General features: G+C 36.9%; 1 protein-coding gene across 1 annotated transcript in view; it reads right to left on the minus strand.

The window, feature by feature from the left end:
• The window catches only part of LOC135691774 (jumonji C domain-containing protein 5), a 28,750-nt gene that overhangs the window by 6,002 nt on the left and 4,447 nt on the right, over window positions 1-18,301 (minus strand). Inside the window, exons 5-12 of the mRNA XM_065209737.2 lie at window positions 17,560-17,609; window positions 16,807-16,899; window positions 16,281-16,592; window positions 15,664-15,739; window positions 15,100-15,171; window positions 14,043-14,126; window positions 13,337-13,415; window positions 1,945-13,026 (exon numbers count right to left, since the gene is read on the minus strand). Coding sequence (XP_065065809.2) covers window positions 12,941-13,026; window positions 13,337-13,415; window positions 14,043-14,126; window positions 15,100-15,171; window positions 15,664-15,739; window positions 16,281-16,592; window positions 16,807-16,899; window positions 17,560-17,609 — 852 coding nt within the window. The 3' untranslated portion in view covers window positions 1,945-12,940. The remainder of the gene's footprint in view (window positions 1-1,944; window positions 13,027-13,336; window positions 13,416-14,042; window positions 14,127-15,099; window positions 15,172-15,663; window positions 15,740-16,280; window positions 16,593-16,806; window positions 16,900-17,559; window positions 17,610-18,301) is intronic.

An 18,301-nucleotide genomic window follows, 5' to 3' on the forward strand; every position in this document is an offset into this window, starting at 1 on the left:
TTATATATCTTGATGGAATAATAAATTAAATATATTTTCTCAAAATATTCTTATGGACAAAATTCTGGAAGTTTTCGTGAAATTCAATCCTGCGCGTAGATTCGATATTTCAAGGCAATTATATTCTCCAAAGCAAAGCCCAGCCTTACGCCAGCCTTAGTCCATTGTCCTCTAAAACCAAGTATGTCATCTAAACAAATACTTGACATTTTAGATTGATCTTTTCATAGGTGTAGGAGACAATTGGGGCTGGGAAGGCTGCTGCGCCCCCTCCCCCCAATCAGACAAAAGTTAATCGCATTTCAGGCTCCCTTCGGGCAGTTCTGTCTCAGTTGAGCAATAATATTCGGGCAAGATCCCTAACAAGCCCCCAACCCGAAACATTTAGCACCAACTCCTTTCATAGATCTTTTCAATCTGTTTTGCATGATTTTTCCCGAGACACGATCGTTCTTAGAAATTTTGCTACGAATGAAACTGCCACTGCCATTTGCTGAACAAAAATAAAAAAAATTAGCACGGATCACCTGTTCCTCCGCGACATGATGTTTTAAATTTGATGAAGTGAACGGTTTTTTTCGCATTTTCAAATATTTTTCAAGTTAATCAGGATAGAAATTAAAGGAAACAGTTAGACATGGTTTTTACCAAGGCTTATCTGCTTCCCAAGAACACATGCACTGCATTCACAGTTTGTTCAACTTTTTATTGGTCAAAAGCAAAGATTTTGATTGGTGTACTTTCAAGAAGCAAGTTAAACGAAGGAACATGACAGGGCGTGGAACCAACGTGTCAGCTTTCAGTGCATTATATAAAATCTAACTCGTAAACAGAGTTCAGAAAACGCCTCACCCTTCCTCCGGATGAAATTTTGCTTATTTTGTCTTCCTAAAATTTTTCTTGTATCTCTTGAATAAACGTTTCTAAGAAATTTGGAATTGAGTAAAATCGTCTTTGTTTCGGTCTTTACGCTTTGCAAGATGAAGAAAATTCCAAGCACCTTTTATACACTCTTACCAAGTTATGATACTTCCATTCTACTGGATAGTTGGATAACCTTCCTCCGGCTCACAGCCGTGGAACCGTAATGTTTTCTTGACTGTGCTCGTAAATAGAGAAAAAGATCTAGCCCCTTGTTTGGCTTAGCTTTAGCTTTTTGACGAAAAAAGATTTCACAAAATAGTGTCCATGTTTTTTTTGGGAGGGGGGTGGGGGGGGGGGGGGGGGTCGGGGTGTAATAAAGCCATTTCAGATAAATCCAAGAATTGATTTGATACAAGATGTCTTTCTTTAATTTCGTTGCTGAAGAAGGCAAATTTTTCTTCAATATCAAATCAACAATCGTCCTTTACTTAATCAGCTTGATTACGTTTTAAGTGATTAAGTGATTGCGAATGGATGCCTACTTGGCTTTTCGAAGCCATTACCAACTTATGTTCTTTAGGAAAACTGGTTCGATTATGAAAGTGGGAGGAAACTACTTGCTGCATGTTCTGGACACATGTAAGGATTTCTCTCTCGACTGCTTGGGCAAAAACCTTATCGCTATTGCATTTAAACGGGATTTATCGCTTGCCATAGACTATGGATGCAGGGGTGCGAATAGATTTGGAATTTCCTTATGGTCGCGGAATGCAATGTAATAGTACCATAAGGCTGCAAGCAACTGCATGCACGGAAACAAGATCATGTTTAATGACACCTCAGAGATAAAGTAGAAAAAGAAGGGAGTCACTTTATAAGAAACAATATTGTTCAAGACTCAAGTCAACACACGTAATCAATTACTATTGTTTCGAAGGGGGTATATCATGACATCAGGGGATACCAAATGACAAAACAAACTTGCAAAAATTTTGCTTTCTCTTTTTCAAGAGATTGAAATTTTAAATAATAACCTTTAATCAAATCAAAAAAATCGAGGTAACTGGAAAGATGACTTACCCAGGATGGTAACATTCGCAAGTTTGGCAAGCTGTTTTTCTATTAGCAACGCCTGATGCAGCTGGGCATCATGCTCGTCCTTGCTAGGTCCGGAGACTAAAACTGCAACGTTTAAGCGGCGATTTACTTCTCCAGCCATCTTTGTTCTGAACCGTTCTGTTGTTGATGATAGATGTTTTTCGTGGCTCACTTTTCCCCGTCCATCTGCAGAAAACTGGACTTTCTCCTGCAAGCTCCCGAGCTCAAGCGGAGCGTTACGGAGTGCAACTTTCTGCAAAGCGAGCACAGCTCTGGTCGATCAACAGGTTCGACTGAAACTTTTCAACTTGTTTACATCACGGGACCAGCTAGCTTGCCCTGATTGGCTCTTCTCGAACACGGGATTTCCCATGCTGCTTGGAAAATAAGTTCGCAAGGACAAGCTGATAACTGATTTCCATTATTTTTATGCGAGTTTCAATCTTCGGTTTAAGCAGAAATTTTGAGATTTATCAAGCAGAGATTTGAGAATAGGAATGATTTTGCAAAACAACAATAATCGAGAATAAAATACGAGCAAAGTATTTCTTCGTTTCTAAAATGCACGGATCCGACGACACTGTACAGCGAAGAGGAGGCATCCTTTTACCCTTCAAATTTACAGCTTGCCACTGGGGGCAGCGTTTGTTTAAGGGTGGAAATCACTTATGAAGTCAGATTGTGGACATTCTTCCGAAGCAGAGACTCGACATTGCGGGCGTGTGAATTGGGGAAATTTTCAAAACTGTTTACCGTAATGCCTCGAATAAGCGCCCGGACGCTTATTTAATTTTTGAGGCTCCAGGATGGGAGCTTATTCGAGGGAGGCGCTTAATCGAGGGGGCGCTTATTTAAAAAATAGATTTGGGTGCAAATTGTGTTGTTCATTAAACTTTCTTGTTGAATTGCTTTCCAATTATGTTTTCGTTGAAAATTCGAATAAGCACCCATTTCTGAAGGTTGAAGGACGGGCGCTTATTCGAGGGGTGGGTGCTTATTCAATAACTTCACCTCTACGGTGGGTGCTTATTCGAGGGAGGCTCTTATTTGAGGGGGGTGCTTGTTCGAGGCATTACGGTAAATAAATCATAAATAAAAGCAGTGCTATAGGAGACTTTTTTCTCGCTAACAAAGGCCAGATCTCAAGTTACTTTTGGCATTTAATCCTGGGGATAATCCAATCGTATTGAGCAAAGATTCGATCATGTGACTTTTAAGTAAGAAAAACTGACTGACTGACACAACAAATGAAGATTAGAAGTGGTATACGTAGAAAAACAAGATGTAGACACAAATTACTGGCATATTTATACAGATCTGCACAATTCATTTTTAGCCTAGTCGATAGATAGCGGGTTCAGTAGTTTATAACTCGGTGCAAGAATCGCGATTAAACCAAATTCTAAGCATAGTTCAAAGTAAGGGCGATCTTCTCACTAACTAGCAAAAGCCTACATAACAAAACCAAACATAACCCAAATCTACTTTGCCAATAGTCAGGATTAGTGTTCAGAGCGAATCCTTTTTCAAAGTGAGTTTAGGCCAAAACAGCTTCTTACAAACTGTTGAGATGATAATATTATACAGAGCTGGGCGGGTAACCATTGACAACGATATATCAAGCAATGCGGATGACTGGTTGTTTTGATATCAAGGACATGGAATGACTCGGTTCAGCCCTTTATCTGGATAGCCTAGGATTCATCTCCCGAGCCTCTAAGAATAAGGCACAGTAGTTCTTCTTAAATAATAACCTGGGAAACAAATCAACTAATAGCTTGACGAGCAGCTAAAAAACGTGGGACAAGAAGGCAACAATTATTGTTCAACCTTAGAGGTGCTTAACCATTACAATCTAGAAACCATCGTTGACAGTCAACTTTCAAAACCATGGCATACAACCTTGAAAGATTTGTCTAAAATGTTGGATATAAATATTTGGAAAATCTGCTTTAACAGGGAATATCAATTACGGAATAGCTTATGCACTGAACGGATGTAAATCCAAATTTCTAGAATAATCTACATTATTTTCTTTTTATAAGAACACAAGCCTCAAAATTGATCAAAAGTTAAGAACAAATTAAGAACAAGCTGAGGCCGAGCCTTTGAACAACATTTTTTCTCATGCCATGTGTAGGTGCTTTTTCGGTGAATATTCAAACCTGTCGGCAAATTAAGGTTGTCTCATTCAATTTGTTGGCAAATGAGGCCTAACTATCTCCCTAAAACCTATTACACTCTTTTTTTTATAAGAACCAGTAAATTTAAGTTCAGGCTGACTGTTGTTAATTTTTTCGAAAATCTGAGGCTGGATTGTTATTAATTTGTTCTTAAATTAAGAGGTTATAAGCAGTGCTATTGCTAGCTTTTTCGCTCTAAAGAGGTGTTCAGGCCTCATTTGCCAACAAAGTGAGTGAGACAGCCTTAATTAGCTGACAAATTTGAATATTTACCGAAAAAGCACCCACACGTCGCTAAAAATCCTCGATTTTGAGAAAAAACGTTGTTCAAAATTGCATTTTGCAGAAGCTCAGCCTCAGCATGTTCTTAATTTGTTCTTAACTTTTGACCAGTTTTGAGGCTCGTGTTCTTATAAAATTGTTCTTATAAAGAAAGAGTGTAAATTAAGAACAAATTAAGAACAATCCAGCCTCAGATTTTCGAAAAAATTAAGAACAGTCAGCCTGAACTTAAATTTACTGGTTCTAATAAAAAAAGTGCATTGCAATGCAAATAGGTCTATATGTCAAGGCAACAGAGGACTTTTGCCTGCTCGCGAAATGGCAAGAACATTCAAGAAAATGAAGAAAGATGACAGGCATTTATTTGAAAAAACTGAATTAAACATAAGGGAGGTAAGAAAAGAGGCAAAATTTCCATGGAAACTATCTCCCCTAACTACGTAACCCTGGCTTTGCCAAAGTCACCAGTTCACAAGTAGCTCGGTAACTCGTCAGGGTGACATTGATTCGATGGGAAAATAGCATTAAATATTGAAGAAGAAGTCAACTATTTGAAAATACTGGTAAACCAAACGAATCCTGCTTATTTCAGCAAAGCAAATAACTCTTAGTGCTTGAGTCCTTGTAAATGCGAGATACTTCACTTAAATGTTACGTAGATGTTAAGATATATTTAGAGTAACAAAAACTTAGTGAATATTTTCTTTCTGTTTCTCGTCGACTTAAAAGGTTAAGCTTCCAAAACCGTTAAACAACTTATGCGATAGATGGATTAAGGAATTTATGTCGGTCGGATTACAAAAATTAGGCCGGCCAACACTGTTGGAACTGCACATACGATCATAAACGTTATCAACACAGCATTTGCAAAAAATAATAACATCAGAAGTCACGGTAGGGAATCTTCACCATTAGAGTTCTATAGCATTGATAACAGAGAATAACATCTTGCAGTTACGGGATAAAAAGTATTATGTCAACAGAATTTCGTGTGAATAATAATTTTTTTACAAAAATAGCTCACTAAACTAAGTCATTCAAAATTGCAAAATTAAAATAAATATTGCATTTTAGCAAACCATTGGCGACATGAATTATTCAAGATTCTCGCAACAAAGACCATGGGTGATTTGCGACCCAAGCATTTAGGCAGGCTTAAGCAAACAAAGTTTACTGGTAACGCCAAGTTGATTTCTTTACAGGAAACAGGATACCAGCTTTTAAGCGCAAACCGTAATGTTTGGAAAAGCTGTAATGAGAGTTTGGCTTTGGGTGCTAAAAATACTATTTCTAAACGGAGAATGCGAAAATTCAGAACGGGATGGTGGAATAAGACCTATGACTGCAATCTATTAAAATGCTGTAAGGTAAAAAAAATTCCAGGGTGGGGGATTGGGGAGTTATCAGAGGTTCTACGTACGGTGGTGGTTAATCCCTCAAAACTATTATGCAACCGAAAATATCATTCTACTGAAACAAGGAGCCTAAAAATCTAAAAACATTAGCGAGGAGCGAAAAAAATTATATAGTTTCAATGCTAATGAAAATATATGACTGAAATTGATTGCATGTTTTGAGAAACTCATTGCAATACAACAAATGCATTGCATGTATTGATAAAATATTACTAGGGGAGTGACTCGCAATCAAAAGGCATCATAATGCAGTTCATTGTTTAAACCCACAGTGCTCCCACTCCCTGGAAAGGAAAGCCTTATAATGATAAAAAGCATGGAAACAGGCAGTGTATTGGACTTTATTTACTGATTTTATTTGAGTAATTCGGTTCGCTGCGTGCTATGTTTTGCAGATACGGCGGTTTCCAATATAGCTGAGGACCAAAGATAGTTGTGAGGCAAATATATCTTATTATCTTCTTTGATTTCTGTGTGCAAAAATATGGCCATTGCTGGCAAGAGATAAAGAAATTGATGGCAACATCGTCTCTATACACCTTTTTACAAGAATATTGTTCATCAGGCTCAAAATCATACGATTCTTAAGAATGTTATAAGAATATTGCCCAGTCTCAGCTTGCATTTTTCAGCAGTAGCCTGTTTTGTCATATTCATGATCAGGGAATCGCATGACTGACATCTCTCATCATTTCAAAAAGCGTGGTTTCTATTCGAGGGCGGGGGATGTTTCCATGAAACCATTTCAGACTTGAAGAAAGTAAGAATGCTTTAAGAATACAATCAGGCCTAAACAAAACGAAACTATCTTCAGAAAATCGAGACAAGGGCGTTTGTAAATCTGTCGAATCTACACATAATAAGTTGATAGAAAACCTTTTAAGCAAGGCAATCACAATCATTTTCAGCTGGATGAAAAGTTTAAAAGCCCACATTAAGTCAACATATACTACTTGAAATACAATAGTTTGTGGTCTATACATTTCCGTTTATCAAAGTAACATAGGGTCGCTATGCAGTGCGTGGTTCCTATCAACTCTAGGATTACTTCTTATAACAACACTGACGAACATAAGGATACAGGTTCGTACTAAGAATTGCTAACTAGCAACTGAAGAATCTGGCTGATGTTGACTATGGTGGTACTGTGCATTGGTGGCCACTGGGTGATCCAAACAGACTTTGTATTTCTGCATTTTAGGTATCTTCGCAAAACGGTATTTGTACAAGTGCCTGAACATGGAAACATTTCTTCTAACTATATTAGCACTTGGTATTAAAAGTAGCTGGCCCCTTTGGTATCGCATGCTTAGTAGCGACTACTAGCCAAGTTCATTATGCATCAAGAGCCAATAATTGTTATGGAGATGGAATAAGATAAGTCTTATAGAAGGCGCAGAGACAAAGGTTATGTCACATGATCATGCGCGGTTTGATCCGTGGCAAAAATTTAAAACTCATCAAATAAGGGGAGGTTGGGTTATTGATGACACAAGCACATGCTATCATAGTTTCCAGAAATGAGGAAGAAATATCCACGAAAAAGCTTCTCGAAGAACTAATGAAGAATTGATTCAAAGCTTGATGCAAATATTTGATCGCGTTGAAGAGGAAGACAGGCCGAGCTTTATTTAGGCCCATCACTGTGCTGCTATAATTTAAAAAAATAATCAGAACTGAACAAGCAGAGCTTCGAACGATGTAGCAATATGTAGCTGATACAGTGAACTGATTGATAGCCTAAATTTGTAAACATGATAGCCGTCTCTTTATATTCAGTCTCAATATCGCACAAAAAATGAATTTTAGTTTCACATAACTCGGGTTCAAACATGGAAATATGATCAAAGTAACTGAGGTAGCATGGCGTGTTTGATTGGTTCTTTTTTGACCAATCAGTGAGCACCAACCCCCTAAAGCCATCTGAACCATTTCTTACTATCAGACATGAGCCAATTACAAGGACATAAAATTTGATAAATCGTAGTGACATTAGAGAATAATCGTCATTTCGGTACTTTACTATGCCAACGTATTTTATTTCTAAATATATCTGACTTTCTATCAAAGACCATTTTTCTTGTAAACATCTTCTAATTCACGTTATATCAACTTCAAAACACAGCAAAACACAATGCATTTCAACAACTTTGACGCCATGTCAGGTTAAGGTGCAATCGAGTGAAAAACATCGCGCTTGGCAGGTGGACTGTGAAGATACCCACCCAACTATCAGCTTATTCAATGGAACCAGCTCGTTTGACGTAAACAAATGCACGTAAATTGTGCTAAGTGAGAAACTGTATGGAATTATTTCGCAGATAATCAGATAAGCAGCAAAACTTAAGCATCTTAAGAATAAACGATGTCTTTTACTTTCCACTAAACGTTTCGATGAAAATCATTCGATGACCAGAAAAAATTCAAATTAAAAATCAATACCCATGACTTGAAAAGTGTGCAGAATATAAATGTTCCAGCACAAAACAAAAACTAAATATAATGACAAGAAAAGATGATTGCACAACTCTAAATTCTATTAACTTGTAAGTTTCTAAAAAATTATGATATTCAATATATTATGGATTTTTGCCTTGAAAACTAAAGAGACTTTAAGGGAAGCAGAGGTGTGCTGCAAGGATCTTCTCTTACTTCTTTTGCAAATGGAAGATCTACCGAGTCTACACCTCAATAATATAATATTTTTTAATATCTTCTTAATACCAGTTACCAGTGTCTAGATTATGATTGAGAGGAAGAATGGAAACCTTTAAAGCAGATTACATATGTTACTTAGGCCATGTCTACGAGTGGACATTTTCAAAAGAGTGAGTTTCAGTTGTGCGTCTGTCCTGAACCGATGCCATTTCAAACCATTGCGTTCTTAAAAGATTCCACCCTAGAAGGTGCTTTCAAATTTTCGCGTCCACGTTCACTGATTTACCGTTTTCATCTTAACGAAAAATGCATAAAACGCATAGTTAGTAAAAACACATAAAATTGTTGCCTTTTTATTCGAAACTGTCATTATTGTGCTTCCTATATACCTTGAACTCCGATGACGGGAAAAAGGGAAAGAGGGTTGTGGGGTACTGATTCTTTGAGTAGGTGATAAAGGAAGATTTTAAAAGGCTCTTGGGCAACCGGCATGCTTTGCAATGATGGATTTTTAGGTGAGGAAAAAGTACTGTTTTTTGAGTTTCTTGCAGTACGACATTAGGCCCGTTTGAAAATATAGTCGCAAAGCATGCCGGTTGGGCAAGAGCCTTTAAGACGAAAATTGTTTCTGGTAGATACCGTATTAACTAGAATAAACACCTCCAGGTTCATTCCAAAAGATTAATTCCATACACAGCATTTTCTTAAGACCATCGTTTATTTGAAGTCCAGCATTTATGGGGAACTACACAAAATTGAACTTTTTGGAGATTATATTTTGCTTAATTCTTTTACGATATTTCTTTGGAAAAGTAATTGACATCTTCTTTCCTAATTTGAAACTTTTCAGCTGCTTTTGTTAACTTCAGCATGGCGTTTACTTCAATTTTCAGATAAGATTGTTCTTGTTTGCCATATCAGATTATGATTTACAACGGCCTACTTAAAATCAAGTCCCCGGCGTTTATTTTAAAACAGGAAAATGTTGCCTGCGTTTATTCAAGTTCTGGCGCTTATTCGAGTTAATACTCGATATTTGGCTCCATGATAAATTACATTCTGGACAACTTTAATAAGTACCTATAGTGTTAAAGTTCGCCGACGAATCTAAATATATCGCATTGCGGAACAACAGCAGCGGGTGGGTACCATTCAAAGATCAAAATTCAACAAACTAACTCTCACTCGACTCGGCTGCTTTGAGGTTTATGGCCTTCATAAACATCAGGGCGGATGTGGCCACTGGGGGGGGGCGGATGTGGCCATGCCCCCACTTTTTGCGAAGCAAGGAGTCTTAAAACTGCAATAAAAGAGGTAAGAAGCTATGGCCCTCTACATTCTTAGCCTTGGCCCCCCACTTTAAAATTCGTGGCGCGGGCCCTGAACATTGATGTTAACCAGTCTCCTTGAGTATCAAAACACGTACAATCTTTTTTTATAAGAACATTTTTACAAAAACAAGAGCCTCGAAATTGGTCAGAAGTTATGAAAAAATTAAGAACAAGCTGAGGCTGAGAAAATGTAATTTCAAGCAACGTATCATATCAATAACGATGTTGTCAAGTAGAGTCACATGACAATCACACGAAACCAATGAGGTGAATAGAATACGTATTCTATTCACCTCATTGCACGACAAATATTAGCAAATGAGGCCTGGACACCTCCCTGGAGCGAAAAAAATTTAAGAACAAATTAAGAACAATCCAGTCTCAGATTTTCGAAAAATTAAGAACAGTCGGCCTGAATATAAATTTACTGGTTCTTATGGAAAAAGATTGTAACGTAATTGCAAGCAACATTTTGATAATAAGCAGCATCGTTGTACACTTTTTTTAAGAACACACTTAATAAGAACACCGAAGCTCGATTTGCCGAAAAAGGAACACGGTAGGAGCATGCCTAGCCCCAGAGGAAAAGATATAAAAAAATATAATTAGTTTCTGATAATTTTCTCATAAGTTTACAAAACAGATCAGATTTTGTCAGCAAATCGTGCTACTGAATTTGCCGTGCTGCTGAATTTCTTGCAAAACTTTTATTTAGTGGTCTTACAAATTATTAGTTGTAGTAAAATCAATGTTGAAATATAACCAATATTTAGAACATCATAGCCTGACATTATCAAAAAATGTAACAACATCGAGCCTTGGCAAAATTAGCTTGTTCAAAATTAGTTAGGTCTAGAAACACTGTTAAGACAAGTGATTCTGCCACCGGTCAACATCTTTTAGACAACCCAGATTGTGCAAAACTCTATAATGACGACATGTTTCAGAAAATTGGCAGAGCCTGGTCGTCCTTCCATCTAGCAGTTTTGGAGTCGATCTACATAAAAACGAAAAAGCCGCCGTTGTGTAGACAGAAGGGGTTCGTTTTCTCTCTTGGACTCCTTTGGTAATTTTTCTTTAGGCTCGCGGCACTGATTGTTCAACTTGTGCTTGCGTTTTTCTGATTGGCCTATTTCGATCCACAGCTGGGTATATATTTTTCATCGTGTTCTTTCGGAACCTTATTCTGACGTTTTATGCCCTGAGGAGTGTCAGACGAAAAAGCTTTTAGTATGTCGTAAAATGTTAGCTTGTTCTCATAAAAAATGAATTGCTACGAAGAGTATTAAACAGGTCATGCTTAGCGTTATTCGGTAAGGGTCAAAAGCAACAGATGTTGGAAGTTTGGGGTTTCGATGGCACCTGCTATTATTCAATTGCAACTTTGCTTCTTTTCTTAATTGATGGTTTTCGTTCATTTCAGCATTCCTCTCCAAATTCAAACAATCTGTCACCCTGTAGTATGAGTAATGTAGTGTCGTCTCAGTGGGTATCGTCACGTACTGTAAGTAGCCCCAGCTTTCCTCGTATGATCGGTAAAATCACTCACGGGCTGCAGCAATCTGCCCATTCCTTTCTTCACTTTTTTAAATCAATACAATATTGAAGTGAGCTTTAAGATAATCCTTCGTTCGGCTCTACGCAGAGCTTGGCTAACGTGATAACCACTTAAAGTGATTATTGGTGTTATGATGATTAACATAATGATTATGATGATTGCACTTGGGTCACGTTATATTCACCACACCAAAGAAATGTTGCTTGATAGTAAACTGAACTGAAGGGCCTGAATTGGCTCAGAACAACAACAGCAACGGCTTGTGTCTCGTGCTTCAAAATGGAGTTATGGATCAAGACGCAAACAACTGAGCTTTCTAATTTTTCTACATATGAAACATTAACCGAATGTGAGCAAATTTTGTGAAGGCGAGAGACATTCACAAAAAAGAAAGGAGGCAATGACCAACATAAGCTAACATTCACAAGCATGGTACCTTACATATCTTACATAAAGCGTACAAAAATAGCTGAAAAAGTCGGAAGATAGCTACAATTAATTAAATACATTCCTATAACAAACAGCTTACTACTAATTGATGTTGTGAGAAGCTAGCAATCCTACAGCCAAAGTCTACAAGATAGATCGCTACAAATGGAAAAACCACATGAGTTTCAGAAGCAACTTTTACGTTGTATCCTTGGCATTAGTTTATGGTGGATGACCTTGGTAAGATTTTAGCATTGAGTTGTGGTTAGTCAGGAGCAATGAGGGTTGTTAGCGATTCAGTCTCGATAGGCACTGTTCTTCATCAAAAGCATGGCAACCGTCCACCGTATCTTCAAATTAGATGCAGACAAACCTTCTACGAAGTCATCAACATACAAAATAGTGTTCCTCACAATTTAGGACCAGATATGACAAACGTGGTTTTCAAAAGAGCTTTATTAGCCAGACGTGCTTTAAATCTTAAGCGATCATCGGTTAAGAGACAAAAGTTTACCAAAAAACTATTAAGTTTGTATCGGCATTGGTAAATCTTAAAAGCAAATTCATTTTGTCTGTGACCCCCGTGGAGATGCACCTTCGTGTACGTATTGGTGCCGGTCAGATTTCTAAAAAGGAGTCATAAATGACCAGAAAATGTTGAGGTCTTGAATGTTGGCAATACTTTCTAGGCCACTTTTAAAAATAAATTCATTTGCAGTTGTCTCAATTTTCAATTAAATTACTGAGCTTAAAACCTTTGTAGTCCAGATACTGCCAATTTACCTTCTCCTCAAATTTTAAGATTAAACTGCTGAAGGGTACATCCCTTTCTGAAACCAATTCTAACGATCGCAAATAATTGTTGGAATTCAACTTTCAGGCCCAAAGCTTTGAGGTGGACCGATGAAAGAGCGTTAAGCACCAGTGAGTATTAACAACAACCCATGATGTGTGTGATATATAAAAATTTTGGTGTGCAATTTGACCAAAATGTGCTTAGATGAAAAACGATATAGGCACCTTGAAACACCTAAATTGCGTAAAAATCCACATTAAAATTCGTCTAGAAATGTCGTACAAAAATTGTTTTCCGTTTTAAAAAAAACTCAACTGAAGATTAAACTACAGCTCCATAGGATCATGAACACTTAGCTTTTTTCTAAGTTCCCTTGCTTTTCTCTCTACATCAAATTGCTCATTAGATTTGCCTGAAATGGAACCAAAAGCGTCGTTACGACAAAAATTCGGCTTAGTGAAAAATTCATTGTCATCTAGAGGCTTTAAAGGATTCGTGAGAAATGACTGAGTCTGAATTTGGATCAGATATTTGGAAATCTGCTTTTAAAAGCAAAAAATAGTGTGAATATTGTAGTGACTCAAGACTTCAATTTATACAATTGTGCGAATACCACTCATGCTGTTCCTCATTAACAAAAACAATCACGCCTTACTGTGCTTCACTTTAAAATGGAAACATAAAGGTAAAGAAACAGGAACGACGAAAAGAGGGCGGCTTACCATGGTGATGTGATTCCAAATAATCGTCAAGATAGCCACTCCAATTGCGCACTTTCCAGTCTAAGTCACTAAGAATTTCCTGGAAATGAAGCCATAAGACAAATTATTCTTAGAAGAGGTATGAAACTGGCGAGTTTATGTCATTGCTATAGGAAAAAACAATATCTAAGTCATGACGAAAAACACCTGCAGATTAAATAAAAAGTTGATAGAAAACTTCAAGTTTAAATGCTGTGCTATAGACTATTTGAAGCAAATGGCAAGTCCCTGTTCTTAGAAACACAATAAAGGGCAGATTAACCAAAACACTGTCAGAAGCAACCTTTAAGCATGGATACAACCATGGTTACCTTACTCTGGCAGTTGTAAACATGGCTTACCAGAGTACCACATACATATGCATAACGTAATCATGAAAATCATATGAATGTAGGAAAAATCTAAAGGAATGCTAGCATCAGGTAGACACTACCTTCTACATAGAAGCCGAAGAATATTATCAGAATGACAAACAGAAAAATGACTTTTCTCTTCAGGGAAACATTTTCCGCTAGCTCAACTGAAAACAAACTGATTATGTAGGCTAAAGTGATGTTACGGAGCATTGATGGTAAGGAGATTCCATATTTCTTACTATTACAATGTTTTTAAATTACAAGTTCTAAACAACAGGTACTATGTCAAAAGGCAACACTGACGCACTGACCTGAAACCTTTTGCTGTTCCTAATGGCCTTGAAATCGTTATAGGAAAGCAAGCTATCCTTATCAACGTCCACTATATCGAAAATCTGCGAAAAAATGATAAGTTTGAGTGGGTTGAAATGATGGATATCAGAATAAGACGTAAGGAAGGGAACCGATGCCTTATCTTAAAAGGGCTACATTCATACCAGTGGCCTACATATAAACTATCCATCAACGTCATGTAGATAACACCAAAGGCGCTGTTCTGTAGATAACACCAAAGGCGACTTTGGATCTTCCTTTACAGCAATTCCCTTCACGCAAATTTTCCGATTGAACCTGTATTTTTTTCAGTCCATTTTATAGCTGAAATATTATTTGTAAACATCACTGGTCTGAGCAGGATGCATTTTCCCACGGAATTGTATAAGTGAGTCTGTTTTATGAACATGATTTGTATGGAAATGCTACTATAAAATAAATGACCCACCAGGAAAGCATCTTAGTCAATACATCCAGCCCGATTCTAAAGCCCTGGTCAAAAGATCCAACAATACACCCAACATTTCGCCTAACATCATGTTTAATATTAGATCGTTTGACCACCATGTTGGATCATTCAGCATCGTCATTTCTTATGTTGGATGAAATTTGACGGAGTTCAAAAATGTTGGCTGCAAACATCCAACAACTGTAGTGTTTTGAAGTGTTGGGTGAAAAGTTGGATCGTTTGACCACCTCAGCCAACATTGTTAGCTCTGCGCAAGCGCAGTTGGTTAAAGAGCGCCAAAATTCAATCATTGTATAACTGTCGTTTTCTCGGGCTGGTTTTGTACAATCAAAAATACTTTAATTATGGACAAAATAACGTAATATGACGTATAACGTAATTTGGGGTAAAATAACTAACCCAAAAGTGAGATAGCTAATTGATAAAAAATGTCACACATGCATGTTTTGTGATCTTTGTAATATTTCATTGAATTAAAATGACATTTTGTCGTTTTATGGTCTACTGACTTTGTTTAATAGTGACGCAGTTATTAAGAATGGATAATAGAAGAAAGTTTTTCTTACCTCACGTGTTATTTTTTCAAACGAGTTAGGCAAACTGAAAGGAGCTAAATCTTCATCAAAAATATCTGAAGCCTGTAAAAAATAATTTGCTAACTTAGAAAGAATATTTACTTGAGTCAACAAACAAAATTTTTTCATTTCAAAATTCTTAAACGGATAACTTTAAATTATATATTGTTATTTTTAACCGGATATGAAGATCATAGTCGTTTGAAAATACCCACAAAAATAAGTGCATTTGACAGAATTGATTTTAATACGGTTTTGAGACAAAAATACTGGGTTTTCTCGTTCTTTCAAACCGGGACGAGTCTCTAAATAAGGATCAAATATCAGTTTAAAAAGTTGTAGACTGAGAGTGTTGATCGACTAGGTTAAATTTAAATATACTAGATCGCGTGCGGTACAAAATAGATACTTGCAGTAGATTTTACCAGGGAAATCCTGCTACAATTTACTTACATTCATCGTTATTATAGGTTAAATTCAAACTTGTAATGTTATGAAAATTTTTGAAATCACAAGCATATAAGGAATCTTGTTTAAATGGCTAGCGCAACAAACCTTCATATCTTGTATAAATTGCTGAAAATTCACTGTTTTGCTCTCTCGTTTCTTCAGGAAAGATTTGAATTTATTTCTGGAAGATAATCGCATTAAACGTCAAACTCTCTGCGACAAGTTAGAAATCGTTCATCTCTTAACTGTATTGGTAATATTGAATGACAGATTGATTGCTTTCTACAAGATCTGTTGACATCTCTCTTTTCTTGGTTAGCATTAAAAGGTGTGATAAATAGCTAGTGAAAATTATCAACAGTGACAAATCGAAATCATTGTTTGGCAGAAGAAACTAAAAAATGGCATCTTGAAAAATCCTGCAAGCTAAACTATCACAGTGATCAGGAAAGATAGGACTTCTCTCCACTGAAAGTCACTTAACTTTCAATTTATTCAGTTCCAGACTTAACAGGAAGAGAAATTTGGTTTTAAAGCTAAAAACGAAAGTAATTTCTGTGAATAAAGTAAAAAAACCAGATTTTGAAGCCTTTTTTCTGAATTGTCCTCCGTCGAGCGAATAACTGATCAAAACCTCAGCGAAACACAATGCGACTAGCAACAACCAAAGACTGTATGCCTTTAGTTAAAGACTTGATATCATATAAATAAAAAAAACTCACAAATACAACAATCCTTCATCTTCATTGCTCTCATCCTCACTCTCCCCATCATGGTGATGATCGTCATCCTCCTCCTCCGCGTCGTGGTTATGCGCATTAGTTTGATTCCCATGTTTGTGCTTTCTAATCAAGTCGGCCTCCTTTCGCGCCTTTTCTTCATCTTCCAAATGAGAGAACTGATACTTGTCCAGTGTTGCCTCGCTTGGATCAATGGAGCATTCTTTTGGTTTATGATCGTGCACATGGTTGAAAGAAAACGTGATGAAAAGACTCTCCTTAGTCTTGCCAGCAAATGAGTTTATTTGATTTGCCCTTGAGAATCAAAGAGAGCCTGAATTTTAAAATATGATTTTCCATGGCAGGTAACTACACAACTGGAGACAATTGAACGAGAAAACAAGCTTTTCACATGCCACTCTCATTCTGTCTACTTTAGATAAACTATGAGCTATAGGGGAAATGTTAAAAGGGAGCTACTTGAACTCGTTTCTAAAAGCAAATTTCTTTGAAAAATGAGTGTACCTACCATTTATATGGAAGATACATACAGTCGCCTTCATTTAGAGTTGCAGACATCCACTCAATGTCCTCCATTTGAGGATACTTGCCAAAATCGACACTAAGATCAAGGAAATATTATAGAACGTTGTGGCTAACAATTTCACCTATGATAAGGATTTTATTTTAACGTGCAGTGAAATTTGTGCAATGATAAATCGTTATTGTGCAGTGATAAACTCACATTTTGTGCAGCGATAAAATTGCAACTGAGAGTTTTGGTATCTAAAAATAAAAATTGTAGCAACTACCTGTAGATACAAAAAGCTGATATAGGAGCATTACAATATTAAAAACGAGAACATAACAGCACCAATGACCATACTCTATTAAAACTCTCTAAATTTGTTTAGTACATGGAAGCTATCTAGTTTGTTTTGTCCCCCCAAACATGCTTAAACCTAGACCTCTTTTTCCTCATTAAGATGTCTTGTAAAAGCTTTGGTGAAAATTGTTATAACTCGACAATTTCACATGGGAAAACGTCGTACAATTCAGTCAATTTGATAGATATCGTCATGAAAAGGCCATACCCAAATTTCTAAAAATCTTTGATTATGTGGGGTGTTTAAAGTCCTTTAAAAATCCTGTTATGATACCTCGGCCTTCTATGTTTCACAAATCTTCACCCTGACTTCATTGTTTTGCCTTCCTGAGAAATTTTCGTTAGCAAGGATGAGAGGGGGGCATCAAGGACAAGTAAGATGTTATTCTGACTTACCTATCGACATCAATGCCACGGATTCCTGCTTCATCTTTGATTTCCGTGAACTATAAAATCAAAGCACGAGTTCGTTTAAAGACAGCAAGAAATAGGCATTCACTCGACTGCCGAAGGAACAAGTCTTACAGAATGTCGTAAAAGAACCTTAGGGAGTGGAAGAAGTGAACTTCAGAAATGTGCAGCAATGTTTGACTCATAATGATGCATTGAACAAAATTATTTGCATTTGACATTAAAATCTAATTTCAAGTTTAGCTAGTAATAACCATTCCCAAAACTCCGTGGTTTTATCGCAAACTGTTCGTTTATGTCAAGAATAAGAATATACGGAAAAATGAAACTAAAAAAGAAAAAGACAAGGCACTTCACTAGTATAATACAATTCTGACAAAAAGGTAATATTATAAACTTGACTAAGAAATCTGAAACGGTCGAACGCATATAAATGTTAGCAACTGATGAGACACCCAATAAAATCTTCCCTAGGCCCAAAGCCTTCTGCTAAAACACAACAACTTTTAGCAAGAGCACTTAGCTAGGCCCATTTGTATGAAAGAACCTATTAAGATGAGATTGCTTTGCCTCTCGCACAAGTTTTTCGCATCAAAACATGTTTTCAAAAGAATGATAAAGTCTAGACTTTCCCAAGGTCTATTTTTTGCTAACTCCTTACGGCAGGGCATTTGTATTTCACGAGGACGTCTCCTGCGCAGTTAAGATATGTCCTCGCAGTAGTACG

The sequence above is a fragment of the Rhopilema esculentum genome, chromosome 13, assembly GCF_057945365.1.
Source record: "Rhopilema esculentum isolate cy_ngs chromosome 13, ASM5794536v1, whole genome shotgun sequence".
Lineage (NCBI taxonomy): Eukaryota > Metazoa > Cnidaria > Scyphozoa > Rhizostomeae > Rhizostomatidae > Rhopilema > Rhopilema esculentum.